The 22,555-nt window shown below is 36.4% G+C and overlaps 2 protein-coding genes across 3 annotated transcripts; both read right to left on the reverse strand.

Annotated features, from left to right (window-relative positions):
- Positions 1–567: 567 nt before the first annotated feature.
- On the reverse strand, positions 568–1,602 carry LOC131166600 (uncharacterized). The gene has a single exon (XM_058125187.1). The coding sequence runs from the start codon at positions 1,600–1,602 to the stop codon at positions 568–570; it is 1,035 nt and encodes a 344-aa protein (XP_057981170.1).
- A 1,379-nt stretch (positions 1,603–2,981) lies between these two features.
- LOC131166906 (uncharacterized) lies at positions 2,982–19,743 on the reverse strand. 2 transcript variants are annotated; one of them, XM_058125531.1, is made up of 15 exons: positions 18,926–19,743; positions 18,770–18,828; positions 13,862–14,794; positions 13,649–13,715; positions 13,488–13,550; positions 6,879–6,942; positions 6,682–6,775; positions 6,309–6,392; positions 6,136–6,225; positions 5,990–6,014; positions 5,170–5,697; positions 4,961–5,022; positions 4,162–4,271; positions 3,996–4,083; positions 2,982–3,655 (listed from the first exon to the last, which is right to left on the reverse strand). In XM_058125531.1, the coding sequence occupies exons 1-15, from the start codon at positions 19,356–19,358 to the stop codon at positions 3,341–3,343; spliced, it is 3,015 nt and encodes a 1,004-aa protein (XP_057981514.1). In that variant the 5' UTR covers positions 19,359–19,743; the 3' UTR covers positions 2,982–3,340. The 2 variants fall into 2 exon arrangements, with proteins under 2 accessions (XP_057981514.1, XP_057981515.1); XM_058125532.1 differs by having other exon boundaries at positions 13,649–13,709; positions 18,926–19,734.
- Positions 19,744–22,555: the final 2,812 nt, after the last annotated feature.

A 22,555-nucleotide genomic window follows, 5' to 3' on the forward strand; every position in this document is an offset into this window, starting at 1 on the left:
AAACTTCGTCGACGAATGTGACTCCTTCGTCAACGAACCCAGTTTATTTCGGGTTTGGGTCTTTACAAGTATGATGTTGTATACTGATGGCCGATCGACCACCAGGAAGTTCATTAGGGAAGTAACTTGTTATGGGGTCATTCCTATTGTTACCGGTAGTGTGATTGTTCCCATGGGATGAGCTACGTCCCCACCGAAACAGACCAGGGGGGTTGAGATTGGTTTGAGTCATTCCTTACCGATCTTCATTCCTTCGAGCATCGACCAGAACATAACGTTGGCTGAGCTCCCGTTATCTATCAATACACGTCTTACTTTGTAATTTGCCGCCAGTAGGGAGAGTACTAGGGCGTCATCGTGTGGTTGTTGCACTCCTTCTTCGTATCTGCTATCAAAGATGATAACCTCATCTTGTTTATTCCTTTTGCTACTTGGTTCCCCCTTCACCGCTGAGAGTATCTGCTTAGCATATCTTTTGCGAGCACCTCCGCTGTCTCCGCCACTAGCGGATCCTCCAAAGATCACTACTATTTTACCTATGATCTGTTCTTTCTCATCCCCGTTTTTCTATTCGCAAGGTTCCCCTTGCCGATCTTCCTTCTTTATGAATCTCGATAGGTATCCCCTTTTGATCAAGACTTCAATCTCATTCTTCAACTGAATACACTCCTTTGTATCGTGCCCGTGATCCCTATGACATTGATAGAACTTGGATATGTTGCGCTTGTATGAAGGGGTTCGCATAGGTTCGGGCCACGAGACATAGTCCTTCTTCCTTAGGTGCATCAGCACAATGGACCGCGGTGCGTTTAGAGGTGTATAGGTGGAGAACTTACTAGACTGCCCTCTTGACTTAGAGCTGGCGAGCAGCGTACTGGTCTCTTGTCTCTTTATGGGTCTAGAGGGTTCTCCCGTTTCCCGACTACTACCCTTCCTTTTGAGCTTGATGCGATTTCCCCTGGTGTCCATCATTTCTTCCAGGTTGATGTACTTCTGTACTCGAGCCATCAATTCTCCTATATTAGTCGGCGACTTCTTCCCTAGAGGGTATAGGAAGTTTTCGGGTTGAAGGGTTGTGGTCAGAGCTGCCAAAGCTACCCCCATGTCTAGGTTGTGGATCTCTAGGGTTGCGGTGTTAAAGCGGTGCATGAACTTCTTCAGCATCTCCCTTTCTCCCTGGACCATGCTCATTAGATGGGCTGATGTTCTGACGATTCTCCGACTACTAAGGAAGTGGTTGGTGAACAACTGTTCCATCTCCAAGAAGGAACCAATTGATCCAGGTCGTAGGGTCTGGTACCAATTCCTGGCACTACCTTTAAGGGTTGCTACAAAAACTCGGCACATGATGGCGTCAGGAGCGCCTTGCAATTGCATCAACACCCTGAAGATGTCCAAATGGTCGATTGGATCGGACAGACCCTCGTACCTTTCAAAAGTTGGCATCTTGAATTTACTCAGTAATGGAACCTCTATCACTTCTTTGGTGAATGACGACTTTGAGGATCTTAGAGATGCTTCCCCATAGAAGGGATTGGTCTTGCCTTCTTTCATCATTTTCTCCATTTGGTCTATTTTCTTAATCCTTTCTTCCAGCTCCATGGATCTTTGTTGGTTGACATCTACGCTATTTGCATCTTCTATCTTCTTGGTGAGGTAGGCTTTATCCTCACTCTCCTTTGGCTTATCAGCTTTCTTGGTTGCGTCGGGGCTCACCTGTTGTTGATGGGGGACATGCCCTTCCTAACTCTTCTGTTGTAAGAGTAGGTTGAACATATCCTCCATTTTCGTTTGAAAAGCAAGAAATTCTTCCCTGGTGATCCCTGATGGTTGTGTGGGTGTGGAGTGGATGGACTGGGGTGACTCTTTTCCGATGGTAGGATTGGAACTAGAACTGCGTGTGGTTGGCATTGTTTGAATGTCGGAGGTTGAGAGCAAGATGATCACCTCTCAGAAGCAAATTCTCACAGACGGCGCCAACTGTTGCGGGATAAAATCAGCAGGACTGCTCTTTCAACCTCTGTAGACTTGATAAAGTGAAAGGAAGAAAGGCTTGGAGGACCTAGGGTGTACTCCGGGGGATCGCTCCGATGCCTAAGTAAGGGAAATACTTCAGAGAGGCTAAATGCAACAGTAATAATGGGTGTTGAATGACTTACCTTGACCTCTTCCCTACGTCCCTTCTTATAGGGGTTAGAGTTGACCCTTGAGTTGATTTGTCTTTATGGCATGGGGGAGTAAATTGCTCCCGGGTCATAAAGTATCCACATGCATCACTCCGACTGTTTAAGGCGCCGGCGTGGATCTCTTAGTTTGGCTGCACTTCCTTTTGCCGCTCTTCATCTGCTAGCTACTTAATCAACCACTTCCAAAAAACCACCAAATCCTGATCATACAAAAGCAATTGATGTTCTTTGGTGTAAACAAATTTTATATTTATTTTGAGAAGAAAATTATAGAAAAATTAAATTGAATAAGAGTTGAAGGGTAATTAAATTTGATTAGAGAAATAGTTAAAGTTCAATTATAAGGGCATTTTGGGTAATCAATTGTGGTCCTGAAGTGTTTTTGAAAGAATTGTGGCTAGTCATAAGGTCGTTGTGGATAGTTTAAAAACCAAAGAAAAAGGAAAATCCCTTTCCTGATGAGAAAATACTCTAATGTACCACCTAACATGCTCATTGGCGGCCAATATGATCTCATCACATGTACTTAAACCATATTACATGTTGAAATTATATTGCTCCCAATGCAATCAACATGCCAAGTGACAACATCTAATAGATCTTAATTTTCCAAAAATTATCTACAAGTCCACAAATCCATATTCCACATTCCCATGGCAAGACTTCCCCAGCCAAACAGACCCCAATTTTTTAGAAATTTTGCCTACATTTACCAATTATCGGATTAGGCCTATGTTCTACAGAACTTCCAATGAGTGTCAACAGACCTATTTTAAAATTGAGTAAAGCCCGATATGAATCTCAATTTGCAGTCAATTCACAATCTGTTCCAATTCTGGATACAAATGCTCTAAAACTTAGAGGACTGATTCAATTATGAAAACATGAAAAATCATGGGTTCAAATTCAGGTATTTATGCCCTTCTAAGGATCAATATGTACACATTAAACAAAATCAAAACTAATTATGCAAAGGGATTACAGCATTGGAGATGGAGAAGGCTTTATGCCTCAAACAGCCAGATAGGGGTAAGACACGGGCTCAAAATTACAACATAAGCCCAGCAGAAATGGCAACAGAAGAATGTGATGCTAATCGGTATTGCAGTAAATGGAATCTTCAAATGACCACCATGCTTGTTTCTGTACAGCCTTCACAAGATCAGCGATGCTTGACTCTCTGCATGTTGAAGATGACTATTTTGGTCACTGGACTCACTTGCATGGTCCAAGGTAAGCTGTAGTCTGAGCATCCTCTGCTTTCTCAAGCTCTCATGGCATGGAGCAAAGAATTCATGTCTAAGAGCTTCCTCTGCGCTAATCCTCAGTCTTGGATTCACTGTCAAACACTTGTCCACAAGATCAAAGAGTGACCCAGGAATGAGCTTGAAGAGGTCCAATCTCTTCGTGTTAATTCTGCACCACTCTTGCACTCCCACTGAAGGCAATGATTGTATATCAAACAGCTCCTGGCAACAAGTAGGTAACAATTTTTAACATGCATTATGGCTCCAATCAATTAAATAAAAAAATCATCTCCGTAGATTTTAATGAGGCCTGCGAGTGGCAATGGTGGATCACATCACTAGATATTTGTCATTACGCTATCATTTATCACTTGAAAAAAAAAATATATATATATTATTATTCTACCATAGATTAAATTGTCTCTTGAATAAACAACGCAGCATGTGAATAAATATTTAATAAGAGAGAGAGAGAGCAATAAATAGTGTAATATTCTTCTGTGGTTATATAATGCGATTCTCTCAAATGTATAGATAGCAAAGAGCATCAACTGATGAATACCGTTGGAAACGAGGATTCACGACTGTGAAGCTTGGCTACTTCCCATAAATCTTCGCTGCCCCTCAACTTAGCAATGTCCTTTATATTCCTGCAATTAAAGTAGTTATATCAGCAATATTTTTGTTACATTCGGCAGATTATGCTAGATTAAGCATTCTGGTGTTACTGTTCTGGATCTCCGACAAAGGGTGTCCTCCCAACCATCAAGTAAAGCAGGGTGACTCCAGCAGACCAGACATCAACCTTAAAACCTTGATGGGAAGACCTGAACAATACCTGCAGAAACAAGCTATAGTAAGAAGGCAAGGGAGCAACAGCGTCAACCATCCTTTAATTTGGGACATCAAGTTTCTATTTTGAGCCATTTTGGCAATTCATATTTGCTCCATTGCAATTCTTTCTTAAAGAAAACCAGACATTGAATTTTCAATGAAAACTAGCCTTCTGAATTTCATTTATGATGGAAATGCCAGATTGAAGTGTGGATTTATATAGTTCAAAAGTGCACCATTATATCATATAACTTTCCATTTCTGAGTTTGATAGTTGTCTTAAGCAATGGATATAGGGATAGGTACATTACATAGAAAAGAGTGAGAAAATCACAGCCTGTTCTGCAAAAGGTTTTGATGACAGTCTGATCTGACTAAATTGCAGCTCTGTTTATGAGAAGCCTTGATATACTTATTATGAAAATCAAGTGGAACTTAGACGATGCCTCTCAATAAAAAGAAGAGAACTGCTCGTCTCCAAAATTCTAATTATAGCTGCACCCTGCTAGGACTTTGAAAGTTTTCCAAGCATATTAGTATCAGATTATCAGATCTGGCATATTCTAATCCTCCATTTGCATGACACAAATCCTGCTAAGGTAAGACCTAAAAATGGAAGGCTTTGTACGAAGGGGGAAAATGCTAGCAATCAAAAGAACAATACCAAGAACAAGAAAAAATAAAGAATCTCACCTCAGGAGCCCGAAATCCCTTGGTTCCAACACAAGGACCATCTCTCTTATGTTTCCCATCCCCTAAAAACAAAAAGAACAAAATCAGTAGAAGATGAATGACTCTATCAAGTACTCCGAAGCGCCTATCTGGCTACAAGTTTTTCTAGCATAAATAAATAAATAAAACAAAAAACACAACAATAATAATAAATAGATCAACCCACAAACCTTTGCTTTTGAGTAAGCCAGCGCCAGCAACAGCAACGCCGCTGGAGTGCAAAGGCATCGGACTTGGATAAAAAATTTTACCATCCGCATTGCCAGGATGGGCAGAAACTCTTTTCCTCTGCGAAGCAAGAATATTTACTGAATCGTGGGCCGGACTTTGCATTGCACCCTGGACCAGGTTGATGAGCTCCTTTCTCCCTAGGCTTGGAACAGGCTCCCTCATCCTTTCTGCAGAAGGGGTTCTAGTACTTGTTGCATCTTTTGTGGAAGTTATGCCGGAGCCATCTCCACCTTGGCTTTTAAGTATGTTCCTACCACTTGAATTGGGATAAGCTTTCAAAGAATCAGCATTAGTCCTCTTCTTTGTGTTCCCAGGTTGAAGAGTTGGTGGGCCATCTACTTTTGCCCCTCCCTTGAGTGAAGATATTCCATCCCTCATGAGCTTTTTGTCTTTGGTCAGTGGAGCACATTTGGAATGAGGAAGAGGAGCATGTTCAAAGGTTACACAGCTTTTCAATTTTGATTTACCTGAATAGAAATAAAAGTTGGCCACCGTTACTTTTGTCAGGAGCAGACAAGCACAATTATGTGAAAAAAATAGGACAGGAGAGAGAACTGAGGCACAAGGAGGAAAATCAAATATAAGTGAATACTATTTTAATTTCAAGCCAATGAAAAATAGAAATGGTTTCAAGTTCAACAGTATTAATGCAGCAAAAAAAAAAGAAAAAAAAATTCAGGCACAATTCTGCATCAATATGACAATGGAATGGTATCTTCAGAGCTAAAATAATCTGATTTAAAGAAACCATAAACTTACTTCCAAAGGCACACTTTTGCAAATCCTGTGGAAAATAAGACAAGAAAGAATTCAGCATATAATCAGATTAAATTTTTACAAGAAAATCATTAAAACAAATAAGAGAGTGGTGAGGAGGGCTGGCAATGGCAAGAAAGTATCCTGACCATGGCTAGGTTGAAATCTATGAGGTAACCTTTGTTAAGCTTCCTAGAGAATAGGAAGTTTCCAGGTTTAACATCTCTATGTGCCACCCCCTGCAATGACCAAGGAAAAAAAACTGAAGCATTTTTCCCTCCAAATGCCAAAATATAATTGCATGGCCTTACAACTCCCTCACCTGCTTGTGTAAACATGTGAGGGCTTTAAACATGCAATACCCATACCACTGAAGCTCAAATATATCTATTTCCCTCTTCAAAACCTAGACAAAGTTAAGCAAAACAAGTAAGATGATAAAAACATTTATTAAAATACTTATACTATATGCTGCAGGCTCAGAAAGGAATCAGTCCGGTCATGACCCCACAAGCGAATTGACCAGATTGGAAACAACAAAGTCTTTGTATTCTTGTTCCCAAATTAGAACCATAGGGTTCCCAGTTTCATAAGGTCAAAAGATACTCATGAGCTCTGTCAGACCATAGTGTTCATATGTATTGGGGAAAAAAAAGCATAAAATGAGAAGGAACTATAGAAGCTTCAACAGCTACCTCCGGTTTGTCATGCTCAACATACTCCAGAATAAAGCAGTCATCATTGCCACTTTTGAAAGTTCCTACAAACTTTATTATGAAGTTCCTGCCTCTGCATTGGAAGGAATATTTAGCCTTTTTAGTTCACAGTTTGTTCAAACTCAGAGATACACTAACAGCTAAGTTAGATGAATGGTTGACCTCCAAATACATACCCAAACCGCTCCAGCATTTTTAACTCATTATTAACATGGTGTCTATGAGCATTGCTATGAGGACCTGAGAAACCACATGCAAGAATTTTAGCATCAACAGAAAAAGAAATTTTTTTAAAGATTTTTAAATGTGTAATTATTATTAACAGCACTAGGATTCACATTTCTAAGTAGTCACATGAATGCTCTTTCTTAAGAGCTGGAATACCCTAAAATGGAGGCATAGGACTACATGAATCCAAATTAATTAAAAGCTTTGTTTTTACATGTTACAGAAAATAGCAGGCTCCAAAATTTAAGTTTCCATGTTTTAGTTGCATAGAATTTGATTTTTTCTAAATGGATATATGAACTCAACTCAACTAGGCCTTAATCCCCACAACTAGGGATCACCCTTTGTGTTCTCTCAAGGATTATATTTGTCATTAAATTATTTAAGAATGTATATTTGTGTATTTATACTGATGAGTGTATGCATATCTGAGTTCAAATTTTTTTTAAAAGTAAAAGCTAATATCTTATTATGTAAATCATTTCATCTTATCTGATTAAAAGAAAAAAGAAAAAGAATAAATGCATTTTGTCTCACAAACTACTAACAAAATCATGTGAAACCATTATGTGCACCAGTAAGAAATAGTAACTTAATTGGGTGAAGGGTGAACATAGGCTATGCAGCCAAAATAAAGATAACATAAATCAAGTTAAATGGAGCAAATCCATGTTGCTAACGCAGATAGTTGACATAAATGGTTAGCCGCTGCTGCAGCAGCTGTTGTTGTTACAGTATACAGCGATCTCATTAGAAACTAGATTAAAAAATTAACCCCAATAATTTCACAATATTGTGCTTTTTGCAGCATAATACAAACATGTGTTCCTCCATCCCGAGTTAGAGTTGTTCCTCTCACAATAAATCCAGTCAAAGATACAAAAATAAAAAAAATACATGCAAAGCAAGACTTCGTTTGTAATCCAACAATTTGTTAGTAAGTTTCATGCCAAATATGTTTTCATTGAAAACAATGTTTAAGAAATTGAAAACCTACCTTTGGATGGATAGGTTGGGTCTCACTTCTTTTTGTCATTAGTTCATCCTCCTGATTTTTGTTTGGTTGATTTAGATTTTTTCATTTTAGTTTATTTTATTATTTTTGTTTTTGATAGGCGTGTTTAGATTTGTTTCTCATTAAGTTTTGTTTGGATTTGTAGTCCTGTTTCGGTTGGTTGTTGGTGTGATTTTTGGGAGGCCTTTAATCCTTTTTTTTTTTTATCTGTAATCTCCCAATGCTTGTCTTGTAACCACAGTATTCCTCCACCAAAAGTGAAGGTATATCAATAAATAAATGGAGGCGCCACCCTACTTTAGTATAAAAAAAAAAAAAATCCTTGCCCTGTATTAGGAGGCACCCGCAGAAGCATGACAATGAGTTGAGTTACTCAACCCAGAATTGAGCCAAATCAAGTCACTCCTCATTTCTCTTAATCCAAAAGCAGTCGACATTTTTGTTAACTTAGAACCAGACCAAAAGGCATGAACCAACTACATTGGCATTTCAATTGAAGATACTGTCTGACCAAACAATTTTTGGATGACAAGAACTTGAGCAGGATGAGCATTTTAGGCCAGGATGAGAATGCTAACAGCCCATATGGCATGGACTTCAGCATGTCCAAAAGGAATGTGTACTTGATATTTTTTTTTTTAAAGCACTCAATCTTAGGACTGTTGAGTGTCCTTCCTTGTGGGGCCCAAGTCTTGGAAAAGTGTTTCAATTTTTAAACTTTTTTTTGAGGTCTTCTTTAGGAAAAGGTGGTGTAACATTTTATTGTTTTTTGTTGGCTTCTCTAAGAAGCTTGGCTGGAGACTTTTGGTATTCAACTCTCATTTAGTATTCTGGAAATTCTCAGTGGAAGTATTCTGGAAGTACTCTTGGCAGCCCCTGCTATTAGACTTATTCCAGCAAGCAAAAGAATTATTATCAGCAAATTGGGCTTTCGGTTGTGCTTACATTTGTGCTCATTTTGGTTGGCTCTTGGAGTTTTGTTCTCAATATTTAGTGAGGTCTTTCATCTTGTTACATTTGTTATACACTTTTGTATATTTGTAAGGCTTGTGCCTTTTTTTTTAATCTGTAAATGTAAATTTTTATTGATAGAAAATGGTACGTACATAACATAATACACTGGGCATACCCAAGAAAGACATCCATTACAACTACAAACTTTGGTAATAGTGGATTTGAACCGTCATGTCCCGTGGACGTACCTGAATATTTGAGGAAGCCACTTTAAATTTCTTGTCTCTCACTTTATTTATTTATATTACACCATTGACTTACTTGTGTGTAAATCATGGATGGTAATGTTGGTCGTATAATTAGCTTCAATGGAAGCAATTGGGTAACTTGAAAAACAAAAATGTAAGATATTTTATTTTACAAAGATTTGGATGGACATATTAAGGGTGATAACCGAAAACCTCGAAACATGAGTGATGATGAGAGGATTAGGCTTAATAGAAAAGTCGTTGGTGTCATCCGTCAATGGATTGATGATAGTGTTTTTCATCATTTTTCTACCAAAACTTCAGCATATGAATTGTAGAAAAAATTGGAGGGTCTTTATGATAGAAAGTCGGCTACAAATAAAACTTTTCTTTTCCGAAAATTGGTGAACTTGAAATATAAAAATGGTGGTCTTATTACCGAGCATTTGAATGAGATAAAAAATATTATCAATCAACTTGCTACTATGAAAATAGTTTTTGATGATGAGTTGCAGGCCCTAATGCTTCTTAGCTCTTTGCCGAAAAGTTGGGAGTCTTTGGTTGTGACAGTTAGTAATTCGGCTCCTGTCTCCCGATGGAATTGTTAGTATGAACCAAGAAACTAGCAGCTTGTTGAATGAAGAAATAAGAAGAAGATCAGTTGGCTCTTCTCATTCAGAGGCACTTATGACAGAAAATCGGGGGAGAGGTAGAAGCAAGAGTAGATCTCCTCACCATAATGATAAATCAAAAGGCTGGTCTAGCTTAATTTCAAAAAAAGATATTGAGTGTCACTATTGTCATAAGAAAGGGCATATGAAGCGGGAGTGTAGAAAATTGAAATTCAAGGAGCAAAACAAAGAGAAAATTTTTGAGAAAAAGCATAAAGACACAACTTCAGTTGTATTTGATGGTGATCTTAAGATTGTTTGTGATGAAAGTTGCATTAATTTGACAAGTCAAGAGACTAATTGGGTTATTGATTCCGGTGCGTCATTTCATGTCACTTCTCGGGAAGATTTCTTCACTTCCTATTCCAAAGGAAGTTATGGAGTTGTTCGGATGGGAAAATAAGGTTTACAAAAAATTGTTGGCATGAGAAATGTTTGATTGGAAACAAATCTTGGATGCAAGTTGGTGCTCAAAGATGTGAGACATGTACCCGACATTCAACTAAATTTGATATCTACCGGAAAGCTTGATGATGAAGGGTTTGACAACCATTTTGGTGATGGATAATGGAAGCTCACAAAAGGTAATTTGGTGGTGGCTATAGACAAGAAGACTAGTACACTTTACATGATGCAAGGTAAAATTGGTAATGGTGTTGTGAATGCAATTGAGAGTCACTCTTCCACCGATTTGTGGCATAAGCGGTTTGGGCAAATGAGTGAAAAATGAATGCAACTTCTGTTAAAAAAGAAGCTTCTATCCAAGGTCTTTAACCTTGTTACATTTGTTATACACTTTTGTGTATTTATAAGACTTATGCCTTTTGTACCCACTTTGTATGAACTTTGGTGATAGTGAATTTGAACCGTCGTGTCCTGTGAACTTATCTCAATATTTGAGGGAACCATGTAAAATTTCTCGTGTCTAACTTTATTTATTTATTTATTTGCATTACACCATTGATATACTTGTGGGAATCACTCATATTTTTCGCAACAAGGCCATGGATTAAATTTTCAAAGTGTCCAATTTTCCTTACTTTACAAGTTAGGATTAAACAATAATAAATATTGCACAATATGTGCAAGTGCAAATCAACATGTGCCCAAGTTGAAGCTTCTTTTTGAACAAAAGTTGCATTCCATTTTTGCTCATGTGCCCAAGTTGCTCATGCCACAAATCGGTGGAAGAGTGACTCTCAATTGCATTCACAACACCATTACCAATTTTACCTTGCATTATGTGAAGTGTACTAGTCTTCTTGCCTTTAGCCACCACCAAATTACCCTTTGCGAACTTTAATTATCCATCACCAAAATGGTTGTCAAATGCTTCATCATCAAGCTTTCCGGTAGATATCAAATTTAGTCGAATGTCGGGTACATGTCTCACATCTTTGAGCACTAACTTGCATCCAAGATTTATTTCCAAGCAAACATTTCCCATGCCAACAACTTTTGATAAACCTTCATTTCCCATCCGAACAACTTCATAACTTCCTTTGGAATAGGAAGTGAAGAAATCTTCCCGAGAAGTGGCATGGAATGACACATTGGAATCAATAACCCAATTAATCTCTTGACTTGTTAAATTAATGCAACTTTCATCACAAACAATCATAAGATCACCATCAGATGCAACTAAAGTTGTGTCTTCATGCTTTTTCTCAAAATTTGTCCCTTTGTTTTGCTCCTTGAATTTCAATTTTCTACACTGCCACTTTATATTCCCTTTCTTATGATAGTGGTGATACTCAATATCTTTTCTTGAAAATAAGCTAGACCGGCCACTTGATTTATCATTGCGGTAAGGAGATCTACTTTTGCTTCTACCTCTCCCCTTTTTTTCTGTCACAAGTGCCTCTAAATGAGAAGAGCCAGCCGATCTTCTTCTTATTTCTTCATTCAACAAGCTGCTAGTTACTTGATTAATACAAACAATTTCATTGGGAGACAAGAGCTGAATTGCTAACTGTCACAACCAAAGTCTCCCAACTTTCCGGCAAAGAGCTAAGAAGCATTAGGGTCTGCAACTCATCATCAAAAATTATTTTCATAATAGTAAGTTGATTGATAATATTTTTCATCTCATTCAAATGCTCGGTAATAAGATCACCATCTTTATATTTCAAGTTAACCAATTTTCGGAAAAGAAAAGTTTTATTTGTAACCGACTTTCTATCCTAAAGACCCTCCAATTTTTTCCACAATTCATATGCCGAAGTTTTGGTAGAAACATGATGAAAAACACTATCATCAATCCATTGACGGATGACACCAATGACTTTTCTATTAAGCCAATTCCACTCATCATCACTCATGTTTCGAGGCTTTCGGTTATCACCCTCAATAGGTCCATCCAAATCTTTGTAAAATAAAAGATCTTACATTTTTGTTTTCCAAGTTACTCAATTGCTTCCATTGAAGCTAATCATACAGCCAACATTACCATCCATGATTTACACAATCCTAATGAGTCCAAAGAACATGACTCTGATACCACTTGTTGGGAAAAATGAGTGATTCCCACAAGTAAATCAATGGTGTAACGTACATAAATAAATAAAGTGAGACATAAGAAATTTAACGTGATTCCCTCAAATATTAAGGTATGTCCACGGAACACGATGGTCCAAATCCACTATCATCAAAGTTTGTACAAAGTGGATACAAAAGACACAAGTCTTACAAATATAGAAAAGTGTATAACAAATGTAACAAGATGAAAGACCTTACCAAATATTGAGAACAAAGCTCCAAGAGCCAACCAAAATAGAGCACTAATGTAAGCACAACTGAAAGCCCAAGTTTGCTGATGAAGATTCTTTTGCATGCTGGAACTAGTCTAAGACCAAGGGCTGCCAAGAGCAAGTCTCCAGCCAAGCTTCTTAGGGAAGCCAACAAAAAACAATAAAATATTGCATCACCTTTTCGTCGAAAGAAGGCTCTGGAACCGTACATGAGAGACCCAAAAAAAGGAGTTTAAAAATTGGAACACTTTTCCAAGACTTGGGCCCCACAATGAGGGACACCCAACACTCCTCTCTTCAATTTCTTATAATCTTTCCCATGGCTACAGATTCTTACGCTGTCGAGCATCACAATGGTTATGAAAGCATGCTAACTATCTAGGGGTGAAAATTATGGGTCTGAGCTAGAACAGAATACCTTTAACCCTAGGATTTACTACGACTGAGCTTTTCAACAGTTGAGTTACTCTTTTTTTTGGAGCTTCGGCAGCAATGAAGGGCAAACATATTCAATCCACATTTCATAACTTTCAATGCACCTAAACCATAATAATTCCCTTCTATCATAATGTCCAGCCATCATTGCATCAACACATGCTAAATCAAGGCCTGATAGCATGCAGAAAGTCCTTATTGTGCCCAGTGAAGAGACAATCCAGGATTGAGTATATGCTCTCACCACCAGATTGGTTTAGGCTTTTATGTCAAATATTCAGAACCAAATTAAACCCTAAATTATTTAACATACAACAATATTATGTAAAATTCCTGTTTCTCTAAAAAAGCAACTAAGGAACTATTTCCAGCCAAAATTCAAGTAGCATAGTATGTTCTAAAACATACAATCATCAGATTTCTTGTCTAGATTCAGAAATACAAAGCCAACAACATGCATATAAATGTTGAAATTTTCACATACATTTGATGGCGAACCTTTTTCCATCACTCTTTCTTTGTGCCCTGTAAACAGTGCCATAACCACCTCCATAATTGACAGCAAGAGAAGACATAGTATCCATATTAGAATGGGTTTTTAAAGTTATAGAAGAAAAAATTTACCAAATAATGAAATTTCAATACCTGAACCCTCTTCGTCTTCCACAATGAAAGACTCAAAATGAGGAAAAGCTTTATCCTCTACCTGAATCTAGAAAGCAAGCAATTCTTGTTATTCATTTTTTCCAAGAGATTTTCTAATAGCACAAGCAGTGAAGCAACAATCCTTGCACAGCCTAACAAATACAGCATTTTAACAGATGCCATAGAAGACATGTTTTATTCAGTGGAGCATACCTTTGGAGATGGAGAGGTGGAATCTACAAGATTTTCTTTAGCTTGCATATGATGCTTATGACTTTGCTTTAGTTTCTGCTTCATGGTAAAAAAATTCTCATCACTTTTGCATTGATCTTGTAGTTTGGGAGATTCAACGACTTTGTTATATGTTTGCAACTCTGAAAGAACTCGTGGTTGTGGGTGTAAAGCATTCTTGTGAATAGATTTCAGTTTACCAAAGGATTTATTTGCCTGCTTCTGATAAGCAGAGTACCCAGGCAACAAAAATTCCGCTTTCCTGATTATTTGATCTTTCTCCAAAGTAATTATATTCATTGGGTTTGCTGATATTAAGCCATTCTCTAGTGCAACGTCAGTTTTAGGGGGCTTGTTTAGAGGATTATAATTTTCTGGATCATCAAAGGTGCCAGAATTAATTAAACGAGCTCCCTTTCTTGCAAACTCAACCTTTGTTCTTGCATCTTCAATCAACTGAACTTCACAAACACGACTGTCAAGCATACCAGCCTCCACTGATGAAGCTTTGTTTTCATCTGCTTCTACACAATATGTGGTCGTAAAACCTTCATCAGCAATCTGCTCTTTCTCACATAACACTGAATTACCAAATCTACTTAATAAAGCTGAATGCAGATCAGGGTTCCATGCCATAACTCTTCCGAATTTGATTGGCTTGCATATATTCACATCTTTTTTAAAAACCAGCTTGCTATCCCTGAAGTTTAATGTATGTACAGAGCTAGAAACCTCCCTAATTTTTGACCCAGGTTCACGTCCATTGTCTTTGGCAGAAAATTGTGAAAGCTCAGTACAGGAGTCAAGGAGCATGGGGGCAATCAATTTATCTCTGTTAAAGTTCTCCAATTCAAACTCCATGGCAGCTACGTTCACTGATGGAAGACTTGGAGCATTTGCAATGCCAGCAGGTTCCTGTGTGAATAGCAGAACAACATGAGTCAACAGCTTTCTCACAGTAAGCAATTGCCAATTCATAACCTCAAAATCCAGGACAAAAATTAAACAGATAGAACAATGTTATAAAAACAGATTGAAAAGCAGAACCAATTAAAGTGGATTTGACTAGTATCAATGAGCCACAAGTGTGAAGCCATGTTGACCTACTGACATTACCTTAACAGTATAATTGAATGTGATATCATATAAAAAAAAATTGCAATAGGAAAACATGTCCAGTCTTCCCTCTAAGCATTGACCAGAAGGAAATAATTTCAACCGCTCTTCTTGCATTTTGAGTCTATCGGAGCATTTAGAAGACACTGGGTTGATCATTTCACAAAAGCTTCCACTAGGTTGGAAAGAGGGGGAAAAAATTATGGCGGAAACAACCCACTGAAAGGTCCATTTAATTGATCATTTGATCACTTGGAGTATTGCATTATTTAACTTTGTTTGGATTTGTAGTCCTATTTTGGTTGGTTGTTGGTGTTGTTTTTGGGAGGCCTTTAATTTCTTTATCTATAATCTCCCAATGCTTGTCTTGTAACCACGGTATTCCTCCGCCAAAAGTGAGGGCATATCAAGAAAGTATGCATTTAAAAAAATTAAAAAAAAATGGAAATAATGTCAAGCCTGTCTTCTAAAGTGAAAAATACATCTTGTCTCATGCATTTGGTTTACTATAGTAAAGGAAACAGAATATGTGATAATCTAAATTGTGTTTAGCCAAAAACACTTGCATTTAAACACACTTAAGTCATGAATCAGTTACAACTGCTACTGAAGAGAGCTTGCTCAAAAAAACTACTACTCAACAAAATTATTCTAATGAAAAAGAATGGAACTCTCCAAGCATCTGGGCAACTAGGTAAAATAATATACACACAAACACGCATATATTGTTCAATTGATGTCAATCAGTACAGGCTTCACCAAGTTTGAATTGGTTTGAACTTTGAAACTTGAGAGGATAATGTAATTTAAACTATAAACTAAGAATATGACACTTCGTCATACAAATTTATTTTTCTATCATGCAGCAAAGACAATAAATAATAAAATAGGTAGGTAAATTTTGTACAATTCAACTCTCACAGTATTTCCGCCAACAAACAAACCACTAAAAAATTTACCCATCTATCTCTTACTTCTCTCTAGAAGAGTAAAAGAACAATGAGATAAATTTTGTAACTTCTCCTTAGGACATTGCTCATGATCATCCATAGTACATAAGATGCAAGCTTTCATGGAACCCTGCTCAGTATCTCGTGTGTTTTATATTTATTGCACTGTAAACTAAGGGATCTCAATTGACCAGGCTCAAAAGATGCCAACAACTAAATTTGATGGTTCACAGCCAAACAAGAAATCAAAACCCAGCCAAATCCAGTCTGCTTGTAGTAATAAATAAACATAATTATTTATGCTTATTAGAATGGCTGTTCATGCTTGATCCTCCAGTATCCAAAGAAAATTTGATAATTGAATACTTAGTAAAAATCAAGTGCATATCAGATGCAACCTAGGATCGTAGGAACAGGAGCACAAAAGTGGGCATTCAAAAATATGTAGTCCAAATCGTCTTCAGATCATTCATAAAATTAATATAATTGCACTGTATAATTAAGCTCTATGCTATGATTGCACTGTATAAGCATTAGAAAATGTTATGTCCAACAAAAAGCAATGTCCAGCTCATTGCTACCTAAAAATGCTAATGCCCTAGAAAACTACATATCGGTATGAACATTCTGAAACATGGTACATTTTTGTTCCGGAATGCTAAATCCAACAATCCAATTTTTTAATTTAATATTTTTCAAAATACATATTTTTTTATTAGTTATATGGAGATTTATAGCATTATAATTGTATTTTCTATTAATCTATTTCACAAAATGAAATCGCTTCTGAATTTTGAAACACTTCAACATCCTCCCAAGATATTTTCACCAATATATCTATACAAGTACATCCCTAATGTTCCACATTATAGAGGAAAGTTCTGCGTTCTAGGTAATATAAGTGCAGCTCAATGGAAGGGCTGTGTTCTCTTTGGCGACTGAGGTTTGCATATTTTCCCTGCATGTCTTTGCATATTAACCAATCCACCCAGAAATTTCTGAACAGAAAATTAGAATTCACAATGTCTAGATAATTTGTGATGATCGTTTCTGCATGCATTGGGAACCCCTTACAGATTAATATCCTAGAATGTAACAACATAACACTCCTAATACCAATCAATCATCAGACTGGGACCATCTAAATTTTATCTATGAAAATTATCAGTCTCCCAGGAACATCCCAAGTACACACATGGGAGGTCCACACCTGTTAGCACCCAAAAAATTCAAGGATGCAAGTCCTAGGAGATTGAACGAAACTTTTATATTAAAAAACAAACAAAAAGATCAACTTCTGCATTAAGGGCATAAATGTTCATAACGTCCCACATGTGTCTGCTAAAAAATGTGCAAATATTACAACAAAGCTAATAGCAGCGTACTAGTAATATTTCGTTTACCCTGAACAAAGTTAATAAACAAAAAAGTTTCAAACAAATTTCCTACTCACTGCACCCAGACACAGATACTTGAAAAGTTAATCCCTAGTTCTTTCCAAATGACAAGATTACAAAATCTCTCAGAATCGGGTGTCCCAAGGGCAAAGATCTTCAAAGTTTGTGGGAAAAAAAAAAAAACTCTCAATCACATGTAACATATACAGGAGACTAAGGAGTTTCCTCATCAACTCACTGCAGCCAGACAAGGATCCATGACAAATCGATCCCTGGTTTCTGAATGATGAAATGCCAATCTCTCACAAAACCAGGTGTCTCAAGATCTTTAAATCTCATGGAACATGGTGTTTCTGCAATCATGTGTAAGTTTGTAACAGACAGGAAACCTCTGACAACTGAGAACCTAAGATGCAAGCCATCTAGTTTCAACCTTCTGCATTCATTTGTTGTCCAGCATTCATGCAATAACACTAAAATTTTAAGACGAAAAATAATAAAGGGGATTATATTTAATACACAATTTAACATGATACAAATGAACACTGCAGGAAAGTGCAACGCTGGAAAAAAAAGTACATGCTTAGGTGGACACCCGTGGTAGGGTGTCACGAGCTAAGCTTGTTCAGGGCATTATGCTTGCCTGTGACCGCTTGCCTCGTGTGTTTGGAATGAGTGTCCATCATGTAAATACAAGTGTAGGGTTATTTTCTAGTATTTATTTCATTGTATGCCAAATAAGGCAGTACAACTCCTCGGTCACTTTGATGTTTCCTAGTGTCAGAGTAAGAATAGGCTAGAAAGCTCTTTAGGGGAGGGTGAGTGTTCATCAGTCATTGTAAAACTCACTAGCTTTTGTCAATGTGTTTAACCTACTTGCCTCCTTCGCTAAGCACACAATGTCAACGGAGGTGTTGTTAATGAATTACATTTGCTTCAATGTTTACTGCTTGCTTGCCACAGCTTTCATGAATTGATTACTGTTTCCGCTGCTATTTAACTGAATGCTAATGAAAGTGTTTCGTGGATGAATGTTGGTAAACGATAGGCTGGCTAGTTAAGCAAGAGTACTTTAGCTACCGCCGCACGGCCCTTCACAAGGGTGGGAAAATAGTCGGACCGTGACACAGGGGGTTGCTGCATTTGGTGTTCCAGAGGTAGCTGATCAAGTTGTGGTCCCTCCATTACCGAGAGAGGGAGAGATTAATTTCACAATATATTAACACCAACATAAGTGCTTAAGTTAAAAGTATGAGCACAATCAGGAGGCAATTTTAACAAGACACGAGCTACAAGCATACAATTAAGGACTTAAACAACTAGGAGCTAAATAACACGTCATTGCAAGACGCCCCCCCCCCTCCCCCTCCCCCCCCCCAAAAAAAAAAAGCATCAATAATCAAACACATGAAAAAAAAATGTATTACCTCTGACAATGTGTCTTGGACCATATTTGGAAAGTTCGACTTGATAAATTCTCCTTCACCTGCAACATCAATTAATTTCCATGACTAATCAACCAAGCAAATATTATTAAGAAGAGCCTCAAAACATCAGAAACTACTCAAACCCAGGCATCATACCACTGCTACAAGGCAAACACAACCTCCTTTTAGCCGCTGAGGAAATTATAGAGTCCACTGCGCTACCCTTCCGTTTTCTAAAATATGTCCTGACATCACCATCCCACGCCCTCTGCACTCCCAAAAAACCTATTCTATTCCGCAGGACAGGCCCACCAATAACCTTTTCTACGAACTCCTTGAAAGCCCACAATGCAACAGCTGATACCGTCACAATCCGATCACTCACCAAACGGAGAGGTGAATTGGGGATTGAGGATAGATACCGCACGTATCCTGGCGAAACACCAAATAATCCACACTTTGAGGCAAGTTCCTCGGGGCAAACTGGACGACCAATGCATAACAACACTGCAAGAATGTGCCAAGCTTTCTCCTGCTCCTCTGGAGTCGCACTGCTGTCGTATCGAGCATTTGTGAGATGCTGGACCATGGCGCACCTGAAACAGATAAATTTTGTTGAAACAGGAAGATTCTGATTCTATGATCTGGAGCACATTGATACTAGGGTTTTGGAATTTGTTCGAGAAAATCGGTACGGATCGATCTCGGAGCAATTACAGCGGTTAGAATTTGTAAACAAGGATTCCGATACAGGAAGTGATAACGAGTTTGGATGGGAGATTAAGCGACATTAGAGTTTAAATTCCAGAGAGAGAGACAATGTGTGCACTGAGAGCAGAGCTTTCACCCCCATAGATGCAGATCAGGACACTCGGATCAATTAGAACACATCCAGAGAGAGAGAGAGAGAGAGAGAGAGAGAGAGAGAGAGAGAGAAGGGGGGATTTTTGGGCAGAACAATAAAGGCGCGGATTGGGCTTGTATGAATTTGAGCCAGTGAGGGTTTCAGATGCGAGTTCCCGCTCTCCCGACTAAGGACATAAAATTGCAATAGTGTCCTTCAAAAATTCGAAATTTAACATGTGCCTAATCCGGAGAAAAAGACTTGCAAGTAAAGGCCTTTTTGTTAGTGGAAAACAATTTTCATTTTTCATTTTAGTTTTTCAAATAAATTACAAAAATTTAGCTATTTAAAAATATTTATATGAAATAAATAAACAAAAATTAATAACTCTGGCACTATTTACTTGAGAAAATAGTTTTATTTTATTATTTTTAATTTTTCAAATAACTATAAATGTCACCTAATTTTTTAATCTTGCAAATTTATACATAAAATTTGGAAAAATATATTTCTTATTGTTTTTCTAAATTTTTAACTATTACTTTATATGTAGAAGAATGATTTGTATGAATTATGTACAAAGTTTCTTTTAAATCCACACAAATAAAAATTCAAACCTCAAAATCCATAAGACATATTGTTTTTGAAAAACATATTATTTTTTGTAATTATTTTTGAAATCTAGAAATAAACTAATAATACATTACTTGTGCATTTAAAATATTTTTTATTTTCTACCTTTTTATAGGAAACTTTAAAAACTAAAAAAATAAATTAAAAATTTTATAATTCCTTTAAAAATAAAAATAAAAATACTTTCTTGCACGAGGAAAATATATTCCATGTCATTTTAATGCGTTTAAATATTAATATATCATTATATATTTACTAAATCATTTCTTACAAGTGTTTCTCAATACAGGATATCGCAACTGCAAGTATTATAAGGGAGTGGGTGGTAATTCACAAAATGTAAGCACCAGCATTATAATATTGCAGCAATATAAAACATATCGATGTTTGGTTCACAATGGAAATATAAGAATCCAACAATCTTAAATTACAAATTTATAAGAGGTATTGTTTCATAGCATCTGTTAATTTCTAATAGTAATATCAATTCTCTTGTTTATTTTGAGATTAGAAAATGAATAAAATTATATGCCACTGAAATATTCATATAAAACATGAAAATTCCATTTCTCATTCACCTTGCTAGGTAAATTTCATGAAAATTCAATCTTATAGATTCTTATTTTTTAAACTAATCTGTCTTCATTATCTTAACCCCCCCTGATATAGCATTATTGACACTACTATTATAGTCTAATAAACAATTCATCTTTGTACTCAAAGTTGTATGTGTGTGCATGTACACCTATAAAGCAAATAAGGAAACATTCAGGTCGAATTGAGTTGAATAGGTAAATATCCAACTCGAATTGAGTTGAATAGAGAAACATCTGGCTCAGATTGAACCGAACAGGGATGCATCCAACTCGGATTGAGCCGAACGGTGAAACATCTGGCTCGAATTGAGCCTACTGGTAAAAAGAAAAAGATCCGACTGGAATTGAGCTGAATAGAGACACTTAAGATAATTTTCTTTCCTCTATGAAGTTAGATGCATCTTAATTTGTAATTTTGTTAAATTAATAGTGAAAATTTTGTCATCTTTCGTTATTTTTGTTTTCAAGGTCTTCAAACTATATAAATATAAGTGTTTGCTTCATGTTATTATTGCAATAAAAAGGAGAACCAATTCCTTTCAATGGGGGTGTTGGTCAACTACTCATTAAGCATGCTATTTTTTTATTTTTATTATAGCTAGAAGGCCTAATAACCATTCTTAAAATGAACCGTTCTTATGTTTAAGAAGACAAATCAAGCAGTTACATAAAGTTTAAGAAATAAAATTGAAAATACATAACGTAATTGGAGCACAAGGATTAGTTATTTTAAAATATTTTTAAAAATGCAAAAATAAGTGAAATAGTTTATATGAGTTAATGTTTAAATCTTAAAAAAGAAACTCATTTTGGTTAATAAGTGAAATAGTTTTGCAATATATGTAATATACATACTAAATATAAAAGTACAAATAACATAAAAATATTTTGATTTTTTAGAAAAATTAAAAAATATTTCTAGAAAATAGTTCTTATTTTATTTTATTTTTTGAAAAAACAAACATGAATGGACAGTTGAAATATAACATAGATTATAACATTTAGCAAATAAAGTTTAACATGGTAGAATATAGTAATATATATTAGCAATTAAAAGTTTTACTAAAAATAGCACTAAAGTAGAGCAATAATGTTACTATATTAGTGATTGATCCAAGAAAAAGGTAAATACGATATGAACAAATTTGTTTGTCTTAAAGCAAGCATACAAGGTTAGTAATTAAGTATGTTTATTTGACATATTCATTGTGTTAAATATTCACAATTATTAAGTAATAGTTTACACTTCAAGCAACATTTAACGCACAAGTCACGTACAATTACTAAAAAATGAACTTCTTATGAGTGGAACTTTTCTAAGCTTAGGGGTTGCCTTAGAAAAATGAAAACAATAATTCCGACAGTTATATGTTGGGAAATTTGGAAAGAGAGGAATGGAAAAATTTTCAGGGACAAACATTCCACAGTAGCAATGGTGTTTGATTGATGCTATACAAATTTATATCAGTGGATTAGGTCCAATGCCTTTTTGTCATCTTTAGACTAGGAAGAGTTTTCATGTATCTTTTCTAATATGGGAGGGTGATTCTATTCACTTCTTTTCTATTTCTATATCCGGTCTCTTTTAAGAATCCAAACTCCTTACTTATTTTCTTTTTTCCTTAATAAAATTACCTTTCTTTAAAAAATCACTGAATCGCATGTTTAGGAAAAATAAGATGTATGCACTTAATCTTGTATTCATACCATAAG

This window comes from Malania oleifera, chromosome 10 (genome assembly GCF_029873635.1).
Source record: "Malania oleifera isolate guangnan ecotype guangnan chromosome 10, ASM2987363v1, whole genome shotgun sequence".
Classification (NCBI taxonomy): domain Eukaryota; kingdom Viridiplantae; phylum Streptophyta; class Magnoliopsida; order Santalales; family Ximeniaceae; genus Malania; species Malania oleifera.